We start from the raw sequence: 14,355 nt of genomic DNA, 5'->3' as shown, positions 1-14,355 counted from the left end.
CTTGGACCCTTACTATTCGTAATGTACATAAATGATATTTCTTCGTGTTTATATTTTCTAAGTTTCTACTCTATGCCGACGATAATAAAATATTCACAAGGATCGGGTCTAATCTGGACTGCCTTAGACTACAGGAGGATCTTGACCGCCTGCATGAGTACTGTCGCCTCAACAAACTGCACCTAAATTATGACAAATGCCAAAAAATTACATTTACTAGGAAACGTTATCCTCTTAACTTTCCTTACAACTTTAACGGTGCTGCTATCCCGCCCACTTATAAAGTAAACATCTTAGCATCATATTGGATTCCAAGTTGCGATTTCATCAGTAAGGTCAGTAAGAATTTCACTTCAATTTTTTGTGTATAAAAACCCTTTATTTGGCATTTGTCAACAGTGTGCTTTGTTATGGTTCCGTAATATGGAACCCCATGTATGCGGTGTATCGTGGTCGTATTGAAGCTATTCAGCGACGCTTTGTACGTTATTTGGCACATAAATTTCATCTTCCTTACTGCGATTACGATAGGCGTTGCGTGGTCTTCAACTTGTTGTCACTGCAGCAGCGTCGAATTGTTGCTGACTTGATCTTTCTCTTCAAGCTTGTTAATGGCATGCTGCATACCTCCGATCTTCTGCCTGAGTTGAGTTTCAATGTACCGCAACGGGTTATACGTTTCAACGCTACATTTCGTCTTGATAGATCTAACACCAACCTTTACCAAAGCTCTCCATTAGTTCGAATACTTAATTCCTATAACCAAGGCTTCAACCATGTACCTCTCTTTGACGTTTCCTTACGCTCTTTTAGAAAATATGTACTAACTAATGTATAGCGGATGTTTTGTTGATCGCTTTATCGTTGTATTTATTTTAGTTTATATCACAATTTTTTTTATATTAATTTTCGATATTATGAGGATGCTTTGTTGGGGATATTCTCCCCGTATGCATCCCGAATATGTAATAAATAAATAAATAAATGACTTTTGTAATGCCGCTGATGTAGATCAGCTAAATCGCTTAGTTTTTAAAGAAATTGACGAAAATGTGACTTTACCGGATAACGATTTCAAAGAATCAGATGATTCAGAAACTGAAGATAACATTGAACAGAGACCTGTTGACTCTGATACGGATCATGACATGGACGATGATGATGAAAATGAGGATGATGAAGATCAAGAAGCTGGTTATTATATCGGTAAGTAAACGTAGTTTCTTTGGATAAATGATTCGTTGCAAAGATAAACTTTTGGTAGGTAAAGATGGAACACAATGGAAAACGACAACAAATTTGTCCGCGATCGAGATTGCAACCCCACTGACATTATTGAAATTGAAGCTTTACTGGGGTTGTTATACTTGGCAGGAGTTTTTCGAGGCGGTCACCAAAATATTTGTTATTTTTGGGCAACTGATGGCTTAGGACTCGACATCTTTAGAATGGTTATGTCAATTTCACGATTGCGTTTCCTTATGCGATGCATCCGATTTGATGACCGATCTACACGACAAAGAAGGTGTGAAACTGACAAGTTAGCGTAGGTTCGTGAAATATTTGTTTTATTTATTGAGAACAGCAAATTACATTACAATTTAGGCGAAAACGTCACTATTGATGAGATGCTTCCAGCATTTCGTGGTCATTGTGGTTTCCGGCAATATATATCGTCAAAGCCAACAAAATATGGTATAAAAATCTTTTGTCTTGCTAACGCAAAACTTTTTTATACAGCCAACATGGAGATCTATTGCGGCCAACAACCTGATGGACCTTACAAAAAAAGTAATTCTGCGGAAGATATTATCATGCGAATTTCAGAGTCAATTTACGGAAGCGGAAGAAACATTACCGCAGACAATTGATTTACAAGTTTGAAACTTGTAAAAGTTTTGGAAAAGAAGAAAATATCATACGTTGGAACTGTCCGAAAAAACAAGAGAGATTTACCACCAAGTTTTGCTTTGCCAAAACGTAGAGCACAGTATAACAGCATTTTCGGTTACACAAGAAACGAAACCCTTGTCTCCTACGCACCAAAGAAGGGTAAGACTATTGTATTGCTATCCAGCTTGCATACGTCAAACAATGAAGTGGCAACTAATAGACAACGGAAACCGGAAATTATCAAATACTATAATAGTACAAAATCTGGAGTAGATGTAGTGGTCAAATTGTGCTACGTACAACGTTGCTAGAGCAACAAAAATTGAGCTGTTTTCTGCTATGGGACTGATAGTCCCAGTACGTGTATTGGCGTTACATATAAGCAATAATTTTTGAGTTATGACACAAACTTGTAATTTTTCTAATGGAAACCATAGTTGACCATGACTTTATAAATAAGGCCTTTTCTCAACGATTCTAACGATATACCACTTGACATAGATATTTGTATTAATAAATAAATTATAGCCGTTTATTCTTTTAATTGGAAAACTCTTCAGGTAGTATGCTATGGAAACAATTGATAGATACGTTTGCAAACGTAAGTTTCCATGATTTCGTATCGCTAGCTTAATAAGTGGTGGTCCCCCGTCGCGTTGAAACCATTTAAACAAATGACGTGTCTGCAGGAGCAATCCATCCAACATATTACTGAACTCGTTCTGTAGAAAGTGAAGATAACGATCTCCGTTTAATGTATCATAAAAAAATGTACGGACCAAGAATTCTTGAACAAATGACACCGCACCAAACATTAAATCCAAACTTAACTTGAGGTCTCCTCTCTTAGTATGGATTTGAATATTTTAGAATAGGGTGTTTTCGAATAAACTGGATCTAATGTTTTATTAATTTTTCTTATTAAATTTTTAATGATATGAATTGGGAATTTATTGTACTTTGCTAACTCAAAAGGATGGTTAAATTCCTTTGTTCGGTTATAAAGGGTATTTAAACCATCACTCCCCTAGCTTTTTCTACTAAAAAAATCTTTGCTTCTTATAATATTGCCCTTTCTTTTTCCAATAATAGTTCAATTGATAAATTATTGTCTAATTACCATTTTAATGATTACAACATTGAGAATGAGACTGGAATTTATTTGATCAGTTGCTCTAATTGTAACGCTATACAATATGTCCCCGGATCGAGTTACAAAGAGGAAAAAAAATTTTATTACTCATTTTTCAAACTTATCTCAGCATAAATAATTCGTCGGATATGTTCAAACTACTAAATCGCACGAATTTTATACTCTAACTATAGAAGTTAACAAATTATTCCCATTTTTTATGTAATGTTTTTTAAGTATATGGTGTTCTCAATGTTTCATAATTAGATTTATTTGACCGTAAGTGTATTGATTATAGAAATAAGTTTTTTATGTAAAATATTTTTTAACATATATGTAGATTCGGCTCAGGATGACTGTTTAGTCGAAACCGGTACCGAGGAAATTTAATAAAAAAGCAAGAAAGAAGTTATTTTTCTTTTATTTCTTAATTATATATAAATCTTGCAACATGGATTCTATCACATATATTAGATTTGACTACTAACTCTATTTGTATTTTGAATCCTGGTAAATTATAAAAAGGGTTAAAAGACTATTTTCCACTAGAGACCGTCTACACCTACACGAAGACAAACTAAATGCTAGGAAGTGGAAACTAACAATAATAGCATATCCTACCCAAGAGACTGAGGATTCAATCAATTGTGGAATCTATGTTATATGGTACATGATGGTTTTACAAAAAAATGAAACACTGCAATATTTATAAACATCATTATTACAAAGTAATTTTAATCCTGACCTTTTCAGAATTTCTTTACAAAATATTTTATTACTGTCATCTCACGTTATGTATGATAAATGTTTTAAAAGTAGTATAGGATCAGAAGAAAATTATGTAGGCTGCAACTTATATAACAGATGGTTACATATAGATCGTTGCTCGAACATATCTAATATAATTTCTATAGATACCATTAAACTTGGCAACTTTATAGTTGTCCATCATGTCAATACTATAAAGCAGGTTTGTGGCAGGTTTATTCAAGACATCAAGTACAATTAAAAATGTTGCGTTGGATAATATATCTCTAAAATATTTTGTTATTCATTATAAAAACGAGTTACAAGAAATATACAATACAAGAGATACAAACGATTTTTGTGAACGGTACCGTTCTGTTGATAAACCAGAGTACCATTTGAAATGGGATATCTTAACTCCGTTTATATCATTTAGTGCAGCAGTCTATAATGTCAACAACCAATATAGCAGACAAGGCATTTGTGAAATATGTTCTTCTAAGATTTCTGAATTAAAAAATTATACATAAATATTACGGAATGAACGACGAAGCAAGCTTGTTTGAGCAATATAAAACGTTTTATGATATTACGGAAAGGTATCATGTTTATCCAGATCACTACACATTAGATCAAATTCAATTTTAATTACAATTATTATTACACACCCCTTTTATCAACGTAATATCCGCGTGTCTCATAGATAATATATGTTATTCGAAACGTTATTTTCGATCGTTGGACTGAATTTGGAGGTGTCACAAAATTTTTGGACAAAGTTATGAATTTGTTAAGTATTTCGAGAGTGATTTCGACCCTTTATTCTCTGAATTTTCGGGTGGTGCTTAAATATGTTATTCGAAATAGTGATTTTGATATTTGGAGTGAACTTAATGGATCATCAAGCTTTGTCAATACAAATATGAATTTTTCACATATTAAGAGGGTCCGCTGTGAAAATGTGAATTTCGTTTCTCAATCCGTTGCTAACTTCAACGACATCACTTGATATATTTAATTTATCAAAGATATTCGCGTAATGCGCTCCAATCTTCCCAACATCAGTTTTGACATTGACTGCATGATTAATATTTTTTGTTATATACATAAATTGATTCCAAATTTTTTCTTGTCATGGTATTATTATTTGTAATAAGTATTTTGGGGTTTTCAAAGTCAAACTTATGGTTTAATAATACAGCATGATGACACAATGCTGTTTTATTATTAATTTTAATCTGTTTTGAATCGTATTGATGTTGTTGAATTCGCTTTTTTAGGTGTTGTTTTGATTCTCCAATATACACTTTATCACAGTTGGTACAATTTTACTTGTAAACGGTATCGATTTTATCTATCGTTTTATTTCTGTCTTTCATATTTGAAATCAATGTGTTAATTTTATTGTCATTATATTTTGCAAATTTAATTTCTTCAAAATCATAATCTCTAAATACTGAACTTATTTTATTCGTTAATGACGGTATGTATTTAATCTTACAAAACTTGGTCAAATTTGTTACTTTACTTGTTTCATCATTTATATTTCTACTATCTCGTTCAATCTCATTCTTTTGATTATGTTTACCGAAATATTTTGTAATTAATGATTGGACTTCTATTTTTTCTTGTGTTTTACTTCTCAAAAAATATTCTCTATTACATTGTTCTGTGGGTTTCGATATATTATGTTAGTAGTTCTATTGTTATCTTGTTTATCATAGAATTTATAATTCTATACCAAGCATTATTAATTAATCTTTTAGGGTAGAAGTTTTCTAATAAAATATTATATAGCTGTTTTTTTATTTCACTTAAGAAGGCATTATCTGTAACTGAGATAGCTCTCTTTATGTAATTGTTCATGGTATTAATAATTTGAGACCTTGGGTGGTCGCTATGAAAATTTAACAATCTATTGCTAGCAATTTCTTTTTTGTCTTTGTTTGACCAAGTTGTCGTCTGCTGCTATCGCATCAATGTGTGATTATGAGTCCAACAACGGCGCGGAAATATTTAAAGAAGAATAAATATCACCCATATAAAATTAAAAGGCTTCATGAATTAACAGAAGACAACCCTGGTAGAAGAACAGAATTTTGTGAGCTAATGACAAATATAGTTGAACGAAATCCATCATACTTGAAACATATTTGTTTCAGTGATTTTTTTATTTTTTATTTAAATGGGGGCAAACAGGGTTAACCCCCAGCGAAGCGTCCACTAAACAAATTAATGACGGATTTCCGGACTTAATTGTAGATTAATGATTTAAGAAAAAAAAAAACAAAATAAAACAAAACAAGAAAAAAAAATATAGTACTAACAAGAAAAATTAATTCTAATGACCCGAGACATTAACGCCCACGTCGCGCAAAAACCGCCTAACCGCAGTCAGTGAGGTGTTCAACATATCAATATTTCCACAGTGAGAGTGAAATGAAAGCATTAATCTCTGAAGAGCTGAATTGAAGTAGGCATTTGTATTCGAACGATCAAGTCTAAACATCAGACCATCCCTAGTCCGGTAGGGAGGAACGTAAAAACGTAACCCACCAACCAATTAAGGCGAATTAATCAAGCCATTGCAAAGTTTAAAAATAAACAGTAAATCGTAACACAGTCTCCTCTGTTGCAGTGTCTGAAAACCCAGCACCTTGCAACGCATAAAGTAATCGCAATAAGGTAAATTTGTTTTATAAGATAGCTAGCGCAAAAAGCGACGTTGAACTGATTCGATACCGTTAATGTAAACGTGGTATTGGGGATTCCAGACGGTGGAGGCATAGCTAAGTACACTGTCCACGTGCGTTGAATACAGCAATCTGATGCAATTAATATTTGTGAAAGGGCGGCAGGTTCGAATCACGAAACCCAACCTCTTCACAGCTTTGGAAATAATGGATTCTACATGTAAATTAAACGATAATTTCTTATCAAGAGTAACCCCCAGATCGCTGATGCGATCAACCGATTGAATGTCCGCACCACCCAGCCTGTAGAGAAAATTCAGAGGGTAGCGATTGTGAGTGAAAGTAATTTTATAACATTTATCGTAGTTTAGGAAGAGGTTGTTATCAGCGCAATATTTGTGGAACCGGTCCAGATCTGCCTGAAGTTTAATACAGTCGGAGTTAGATGATAAATCCAAAAAAATTTTGCAATCGTCAGTATAAAGCAGAAATTTAGAATGTTCGAAACATGCCAGAACATCAATGCAACACAAGAACAATGGGGTCGAGGTGGCTTCCTTGGGGAACCCCAGAAGTGACCCGTTGATAAGCAGACACACAATTGCCAATTCGAATAGCCTGGTAACGGTCACTGACGTAGGAATCCAACCACGCTAAAAGACCCGGAGGAATGTCAAGCAGTGACAACTTTCTTATTAAGATGTTGTGATCGATTTTATCGAAGGCTTTACTAAAATCGGTGTAGATAGCGTCCACCTGGCAAAATCGGTCGAAAGCACGATGAATAAAATTGGTTATAGGTTATTAAATTGGTCTCAACCGATCTACCAGGCAGAAAGTCATGCTGCTCAACGATCATGAAGAGTAGTATAGATTCGCCGATTCAAGAACCTCCTCCTCGAACCTGCGTTCTAGGAGGAGGTTCTTGAATCGGCAAATTTTTTGGGGGTCAGAGGAGGTTCGATGAGGAGAGGAGGTTCTTGAATCGGCGATTCTTTTGAGGGTCGGAGGAGATTCGATGAAGAGAGGAGGAGGTCAATTAACTTGAGAAGGTCATGTTATTTTGACGAAATTATTAAAAATTTATCTTTATTAAAAATGTATCTTTATTTAGGTTATGTTATTAAAAATTTATCTTTATATGTAACCTGTTTACCTAGATGAAAACAATTACTATGTTTATCCTTCGACGCTTCTCAATGAACTGGTAATGTTTTCGATATATCTCTTAACTTATTGTACACAAAGGTATACGGTTTTGGGACATGTAGGTATACAAATAAGTGAGTCATGATCTACCTGCGGGATATTTTTTAAAATTTATTGTGTAAAGGTATACGGAGCTTTAAAATATGCGAGGAGGTTCTTGAATCGGCAAATTTTTTGGGGGGATACGTTCGAGGAGGAGGTCAATTAACTTAATACTAGTAAGTGAGTCATGATCTACCTGCGAGATATTTTTTTAATTTATTATGCAGAGGTATACGGAGTTATAAATATACATGTATACAAACGCACTCGATGCATCCTCCTCCTCCCCAATAAGTTTCAGGAGCGGTGAGGGTTTATAAACGCCTGCGAAATGTGGTATTGACGTAGTTCTTTCATAACAAGTAGAAGTGTACAACATTAAATTGTAAAATGGTCGTGTGTGAGGATTGTGGAAAAAGTTTTACTCGAGTTGACAATTTAAAAAGACATCAACGATTATCTTGTATTGGCAAGAGAATCAAGCTTGACGCACCGCAAATTCCAAAAGCAGTAAAATGTGAGGCTTGCGATGATTATGTAAATAGACAATGTTACTCTGCACATTTACGAAGCAACGCACACAAGCGTAACGCTTTTGTTATAATCGATGACGGAGTGGAGAGAATAGCTGGAGCATTCGGTGACAAAATTGTCAGTTATCGAATAAGTGAAGAAGGTTTTTTTGTGGATTTGGATGAATTTTCTCATAGAATTCGAGAAAAAATACTAAATCTAATACAAAGCGCAATCGATATTCACCGAAATGTAAAATTAAATATGGAATGTTTTGGTTTGTATTTTTTACAATCAAAGGAAGACTGTGAAATAAAATCATTCAATACGAAAAATAAGGTAGTATCATTAGCGTCGGATCTGTATAAAATATATAAGGAATTTATTGATGAAATTTCATCAAAAATGTCAGAATTCCAGGAACGAGATTCAGGTAAGCGTAATGTGACATAATATACCTATATATTATAAAATAAATGTTTCAATATTTTATTTAGGATGGACTTTAATGCAAATTCTCTATATGGAGTTAAATTTAAACAAATATAATCCTATCAGAGCATCTAATTACATCGATCTACCATCACAAATAAAAGCAAAGCGTGCTGTGATAAATATACAAAACGCGGATGATGCATGTTTTGCATGGGCTGTAACATCCGCACTACATGAACCGAACGGTTTACCACAGAGGACATCTTCGTATCCGAATTACCTAGACTGCGGCTTAGACTATTCAAATATTGTTTTTCCAGTTAAATTACGAGATATACCTGTATTTGAAAAGCAGAACAAACTATCTATTAATGTATATGGAATAAATGAGTATTTTAAAGACGGTGTTATGAATTATGACATAATTACAATGTATATATGTCGACAAAAAGAAGAAAGACATATAAATTTATTATTGGTTACAAATGATTCCGGGAATAGTCACTATTGTTGGATAAAAAATCTGTCTCGATTACTATCATCGCAAGCATCGCAGAATGGTCATGAAAAGTATATTTGCGACGGATGCTTGGTATTCTTTACGTCAGAAAATAAACTTATCCGTCATCAAAGTGACGATTGCAGCAAGGTAAGGGCAATTTTACCAACAACAAATTTGAAAATAAATAAATATGGAAATGAAGAAAAGGAAAATATACTACAGTTCGAAAATTTTGAACGACAATTAAAAATACCGTTCGTGGTGTATGCAGATTTTGAAGCATTACAGAAACCGATCGCCGATGCGGAAGCAACAGAACTTAACGATGATAATTCATACTCCGTCAAATGTTTCAAACACGAACCTTATGCATTTGCATATTATATAAAATGTTCATATGACGAATCATTGTCGAAGTTTGAAATATATCGCGGATGTAATGCTGCTCAAATTTTCATGAGCAAGTTGGAACATGACGTTCTGAATATATACAAAAATTATTTAAGCCAACCAAAAGAAATGCTCCCATTACCACCTATTGATAGATTAATACATGAGATGCAGGATATCTGTCACATTTGTTCGCACAAAATAAAAGAAGGTAATAAAGTGTGCGATCATGATCACCTAACTGGGTTGTATAGAGGACCCGCACATGCTGTATGTAACATCAATTATCAATTACCAAAGTTCATACCGATATTCTTTCACAATCTTTCGAACTACGATTGTCATATGTTTGTGAAAGATATGGCATTAAAAGAAGAAGACGTGGACGTTATAGCACAGAATAAAGAAAAGTATATATCATTTTCGAAAAAAATTATCGTAGGAGAAAACATTGACAGCAAGGGAAAGCTAAGGCGGGTTCATATGAAATTGAGATTTGTGGATTCATTTAGGTTTATGGCTTTATCGCTAGAGAAGTTGGGTTCATTTTTGGAAGACAACCAATGCGTTCAAATCAGAAAATATTTTAGGAACGAAGAACAGTTTCGACTTATACGTCAGAAAGGAGTTTTTCCGTATTCCTTTGTGGATTCATTCGAAAAGCTGAATCTTACCGCTCTGCCAGATCGAAGTAGTTTTTACAATACTTTATGCGACGATAGTATAACCGAAGAAAATTATTGTCGTGCACAAACGGTGTGGAACTTATTTAACTGTCGCACTTTAGGCGAATATAGCGACATTTATTTAACGTCTGACGTTTTACTTTTGGCGGACGTATTTGAGAATTTCCGAACCATCTCGATGAAGTATTACTCTTTAGATCCATGTCATTACTTCACAGCGCCGGGCTTCGGTTGGGATGCATTATTACGAATGACAGGGGTAAAATTAGAATTATTAACGGACATAGACATGTTACACTTCTTTAAAAATGGTATTCGCGGTGGATTAAGTATGTGCACTAAACGCAGTGCGAAGGCTAACAATAAATTAATGATGGAATTTGATGAAACCAAAGACCCATCTTATATTTTGTATCTCGACGCTACGAATTTGTATGGACACGCAATGAGACGAAAATTACCGACGGGGGGATTTCGATGGCTATCAGATGAAGAGATTCAAAAGTTAGATATTTACAATACGGAAGACGATTCCGAAAAGGGTTACGTGTTCGAGGTAGATTTAGAGTATCCGGAAGCAATACATGATGAACACAACGATTTGCCATTTTGTCCAGAACGGATTGTACCCCCAGGTTCAAAAAATGCAAAGTTAATAGCAAATTTGGAAAATAAAACAAAATACATCATTCATTACGTGAATCTAAAGCAGTGTATCAAGTTCGGATTGAAACTAACGAAGATTTACAGAGTATTAGAATTTAAACAATCCAACTGGATGCGGAGCTACATCGATTTCAATTCCGATAAACGTGCGAAAGCTAAGAATGAATTTGAAAAAAATCATTACAAAGCAATGAATAACATCGTATACGGTAAGACAATGGAAAATGTGGAAAAGCGAGTGGATATAAGACTAGTTACCCACTGGGAATGTCGTCATAAGAAACCGGGCGTGGAAGCCCTAATAGCTAAACCAAATTTTAAATCTTCGAAAATATTTTGCGATAATTTGATAGCCGTTCAATTGAACGTCGCGGAAGTTCGTTATTGCAAACCGCTGTATGTGGGTTTCAGTATATTAGAGCTTTCGAAAACCGTAATGTACAGCTTCTTCTATGATTACTTAAAACTTAAATATGGAAATAACATAACACTTTTATACACCGATACTGATTCCCTAATCCTAGAAATTACTACTCCCAATGTATATGAGGATATAAAAGAAAATATTGAATTTTTTGACACGTCCAATTATCCGTTAGAGAATATACACAATATACCTCGCGGTCGATCTGTGTTGGGAAGAATGAAAGATGAATATCCAAACAGGTGCATAACGTCATTTGTTGGAACAGGAGCTAAGGCGTACTGCATCACCTTGTTGAATGATAATGTAAAGAAGGCTAAAGGAGTAAAGAAATATGTTATAGATAAACATTTAAGCGTGACCGATTATAAACGTGTGGTTGAATGTGGCGGATCGGTTCATAAAAAAATGTACATTTTTAAGTCAGAATTTCATACTATGTATACCGAATTAAAGAATAAAATTGCTCTTTCATCGTGCGATGATAAACGATACATATTACCGAACGGATGTAATACTTTGGCGTGGGGTCATTGGTTGATAAAAAGATTGAATGCGAATAAATGAATTTAATTTAAAAAAAAATTGTAAAGAATAATAATAATAATGTATTTGTAATGTTCGATTGTTAATAAAGTCTTGTAAACTTTTAAATAGGTCTTTATACGTTTTAAAGAACGTTAGTTTTTGAGATCCAAGAATTATGAGACGGACCTAATCCTAACCATTTCACAAACACTTGATTTCCTTTTCGCCGTAGCACTTTTTCCACCAAGTAGACGTCAGGATATTTAACTTTTTGTAATTCCTCTCGATAAAAACCACCCATAATTTTTTCATTGGATGCATCTTTGAGCAGATATGTTGTTGGGAAAGTATTACGAACAGAATGTATTGTAAACACTTCGTTAGACCAATTGGGAGTATAGTTTTTGGTGAAGGCGTGTCGATGCTTGCTCACTCTGACGTGATCACCGACATTAAATTTTTTGGTATAAGGATCGACAATTTTTATGTAATTATATACAGTTTTTAACAGTGTCGATGCGTTTCTGTTATTTACCTCGCTAGGTTTCATTCCTATCGTCCTGTGAACTTGGTTGTTATAATCCAGAATTAATTTGGGAAGCAATTCCAACCAACGATAGTTACCTTGCATACTAAATTCTTTCCACATTTTTTCTTTTATTGTTCTATTAAACCGTTCAACAATAGAACTCTTTAAATTGGAAAATGAACTGTAGTGATTGATGTGATATCGTGACATGAGCTTTTTAAAATCCTCATTGTAAAATTCTTTTCCGTTATCCGTTTGCAGATTCTTCGGTATGTTTTTCCGCTTTTCCGATAGAATTGTTTCCATAGCTCGCGTAACTTCTTTGCCAGTTTTGTTTTTTAGTGGTACAGCCCATCCATACTTTGAGAAAGCATTAATAACTGTTAGAATATATTTAAAATTACCATTTGCTTTTGAATAAGGTATCATCTCCACTAAATCAGCTTGAAATAAGTCCGTTAAACCTTTTATAATAACACGTCTGCGTTTATACTTTTTCCTCGCGGACGCGTGCAACTCGTTTACGACGGACCTTTTAATATCGCTCATTTTCTGGATATTTCAATGAGCAGTTCTACCATAAATGGTTTCTTGAGTAAAGTGGTCTTCGTTGTGGGTTTGCAAACTATTTTATCTCCAAAGAAGAGAACATTTAACTTTTTATTTGGATCGAAGATACTCCCGTTAATAATCATTTCAACGTCTCCTTCAAATCGGTATTTCACTATTTCACCAATATATAAAAAGTTTATATATTTACTTACGTAACCTAAATTTTGAATAATGTAATAATTATCCGTTGTATCCGTAGTTCCATCTCCGCTAAACGTAAGTATAGTTGGTTGTTTGAAATATCGTTGTAAGTTTTCACGTTTATTAAAATGAGCAGCAATGTTGTGTCCGTGTACGTGTTTACCAAACTTATCGATCGTCATACTAGACGAATGTTTTCCGAACTTGCTTAAACTCATCTGCTCTAGTTCACAAACGTCGGTGTTTTAAAACAAAAAATGTGAGAGACGTATATTTATGATAATATTTTAACGTATAATCTCGGCCTCTGTTAGCTCCGATATTATTGATGATATTTCATTGACATGTGCAGAATGACCTGCAGTTTGCGAGGCCATCAACAAACGCAGTCTGTCGACAAGTTCGTTGGGATCGTCCCAATACTCGTATTCGATAAGAGCCCCAGGAACGACTTGTTTTTGTAATGCACCACCGACTTTTTTCTTCGGATTCGGCCAGTATTTAGCCCAATGCACCTTGGGTTTGTTACCTTCAACGATAGGCTTGATAATATTCTGAAATTTCCCACTGTCGTCCTCAGTAGTCATACCTGCCTCTGGAATGTAATTAATGTACGGAGCATTTGAACGTAGTAAGATATCTTTGTAGTTGCGCATGTCCTGAATTGTAAATTTGCCCGGTTCGTTTTTAAATAGTAAATCATATAAACCAACGGTTCCCGTATATTTGAAGTTTCCAACGTGAATATCCTGATCCTCAAAGTGAACAGGACTGACTCCAATGTAGAAACCTTCGGGAGTTTCGCGAACACCGTATAAACGATCATAATCATCTTTTAAATCAGTTGTTAAACCAACAATATACGTTCTGGGCAAAGGATGAAACTGACTCAAAGCGGCTTGTACCTCTGGAGACTCCAATCTTTCTTCTATTTCATCTTTAAGTCGTTCTATTCGATTATGTGCGTCCGAAATAAGAGCTCCGGTATCCTCGCTAGAATCGAGGAGTTCTTCTTCTTCGCCCGGCGGAACTTCATATACTTCTTCTTCTGCATGAGCTAATGGACCAAGAGGAGAAGACGTGGGAGAAGATACCAACCTTTTTTCAGGAGTCGATGTAGCAAATTTTCGTCGTTGTTCTTTTAATGGAACTTTCGGTTTTCGAATAAAATATTCGGTCTCGGTTTTAGCTGGTACGTCAGAAATATCCGGCG

The 14,355-nt window shown here is 34.5% G+C and overlaps 1 protein-coding gene across 1 annotated transcript; it reads left to right on the top strand.

Moving 5' to 3' along the window:
- Positions 1 to 7,490: 7,490 nt before the first annotated feature.
- On the top strand, positions 7,491 to 11,986 carry LOC139431804 (uncharacterized). The gene is made up of 2 exons (XM_071199989.1): positions 7,491 to 8,662; positions 8,727 to 11,986. The coding sequence occupies exons 1-2, from the start codon at positions 8,107 to 8,109 to the stop codon at positions 11,897 to 11,899; spliced, it is 3,729 nt and encodes a 1,242-aa protein (XP_071056090.1). The 5' UTR covers positions 7,491 to 8,106; the 3' UTR covers positions 11,900 to 11,986.
- Positions 11,987 to 14,355: the final 2,369 nt, after the last annotated feature.

This window comes from Onthophagus taurus, chromosome 11 (genome assembly GCF_036711975.1).
Source record: "Onthophagus taurus isolate NC chromosome 11, IU_Otau_3.0, whole genome shotgun sequence".
NCBI lineage: Eukaryota > Metazoa > Arthropoda > Insecta > Coleoptera > Scarabaeidae > Onthophagus > Onthophagus taurus.
This window is presented reverse-complemented; position numbering and strand designations above follow the sequence as displayed.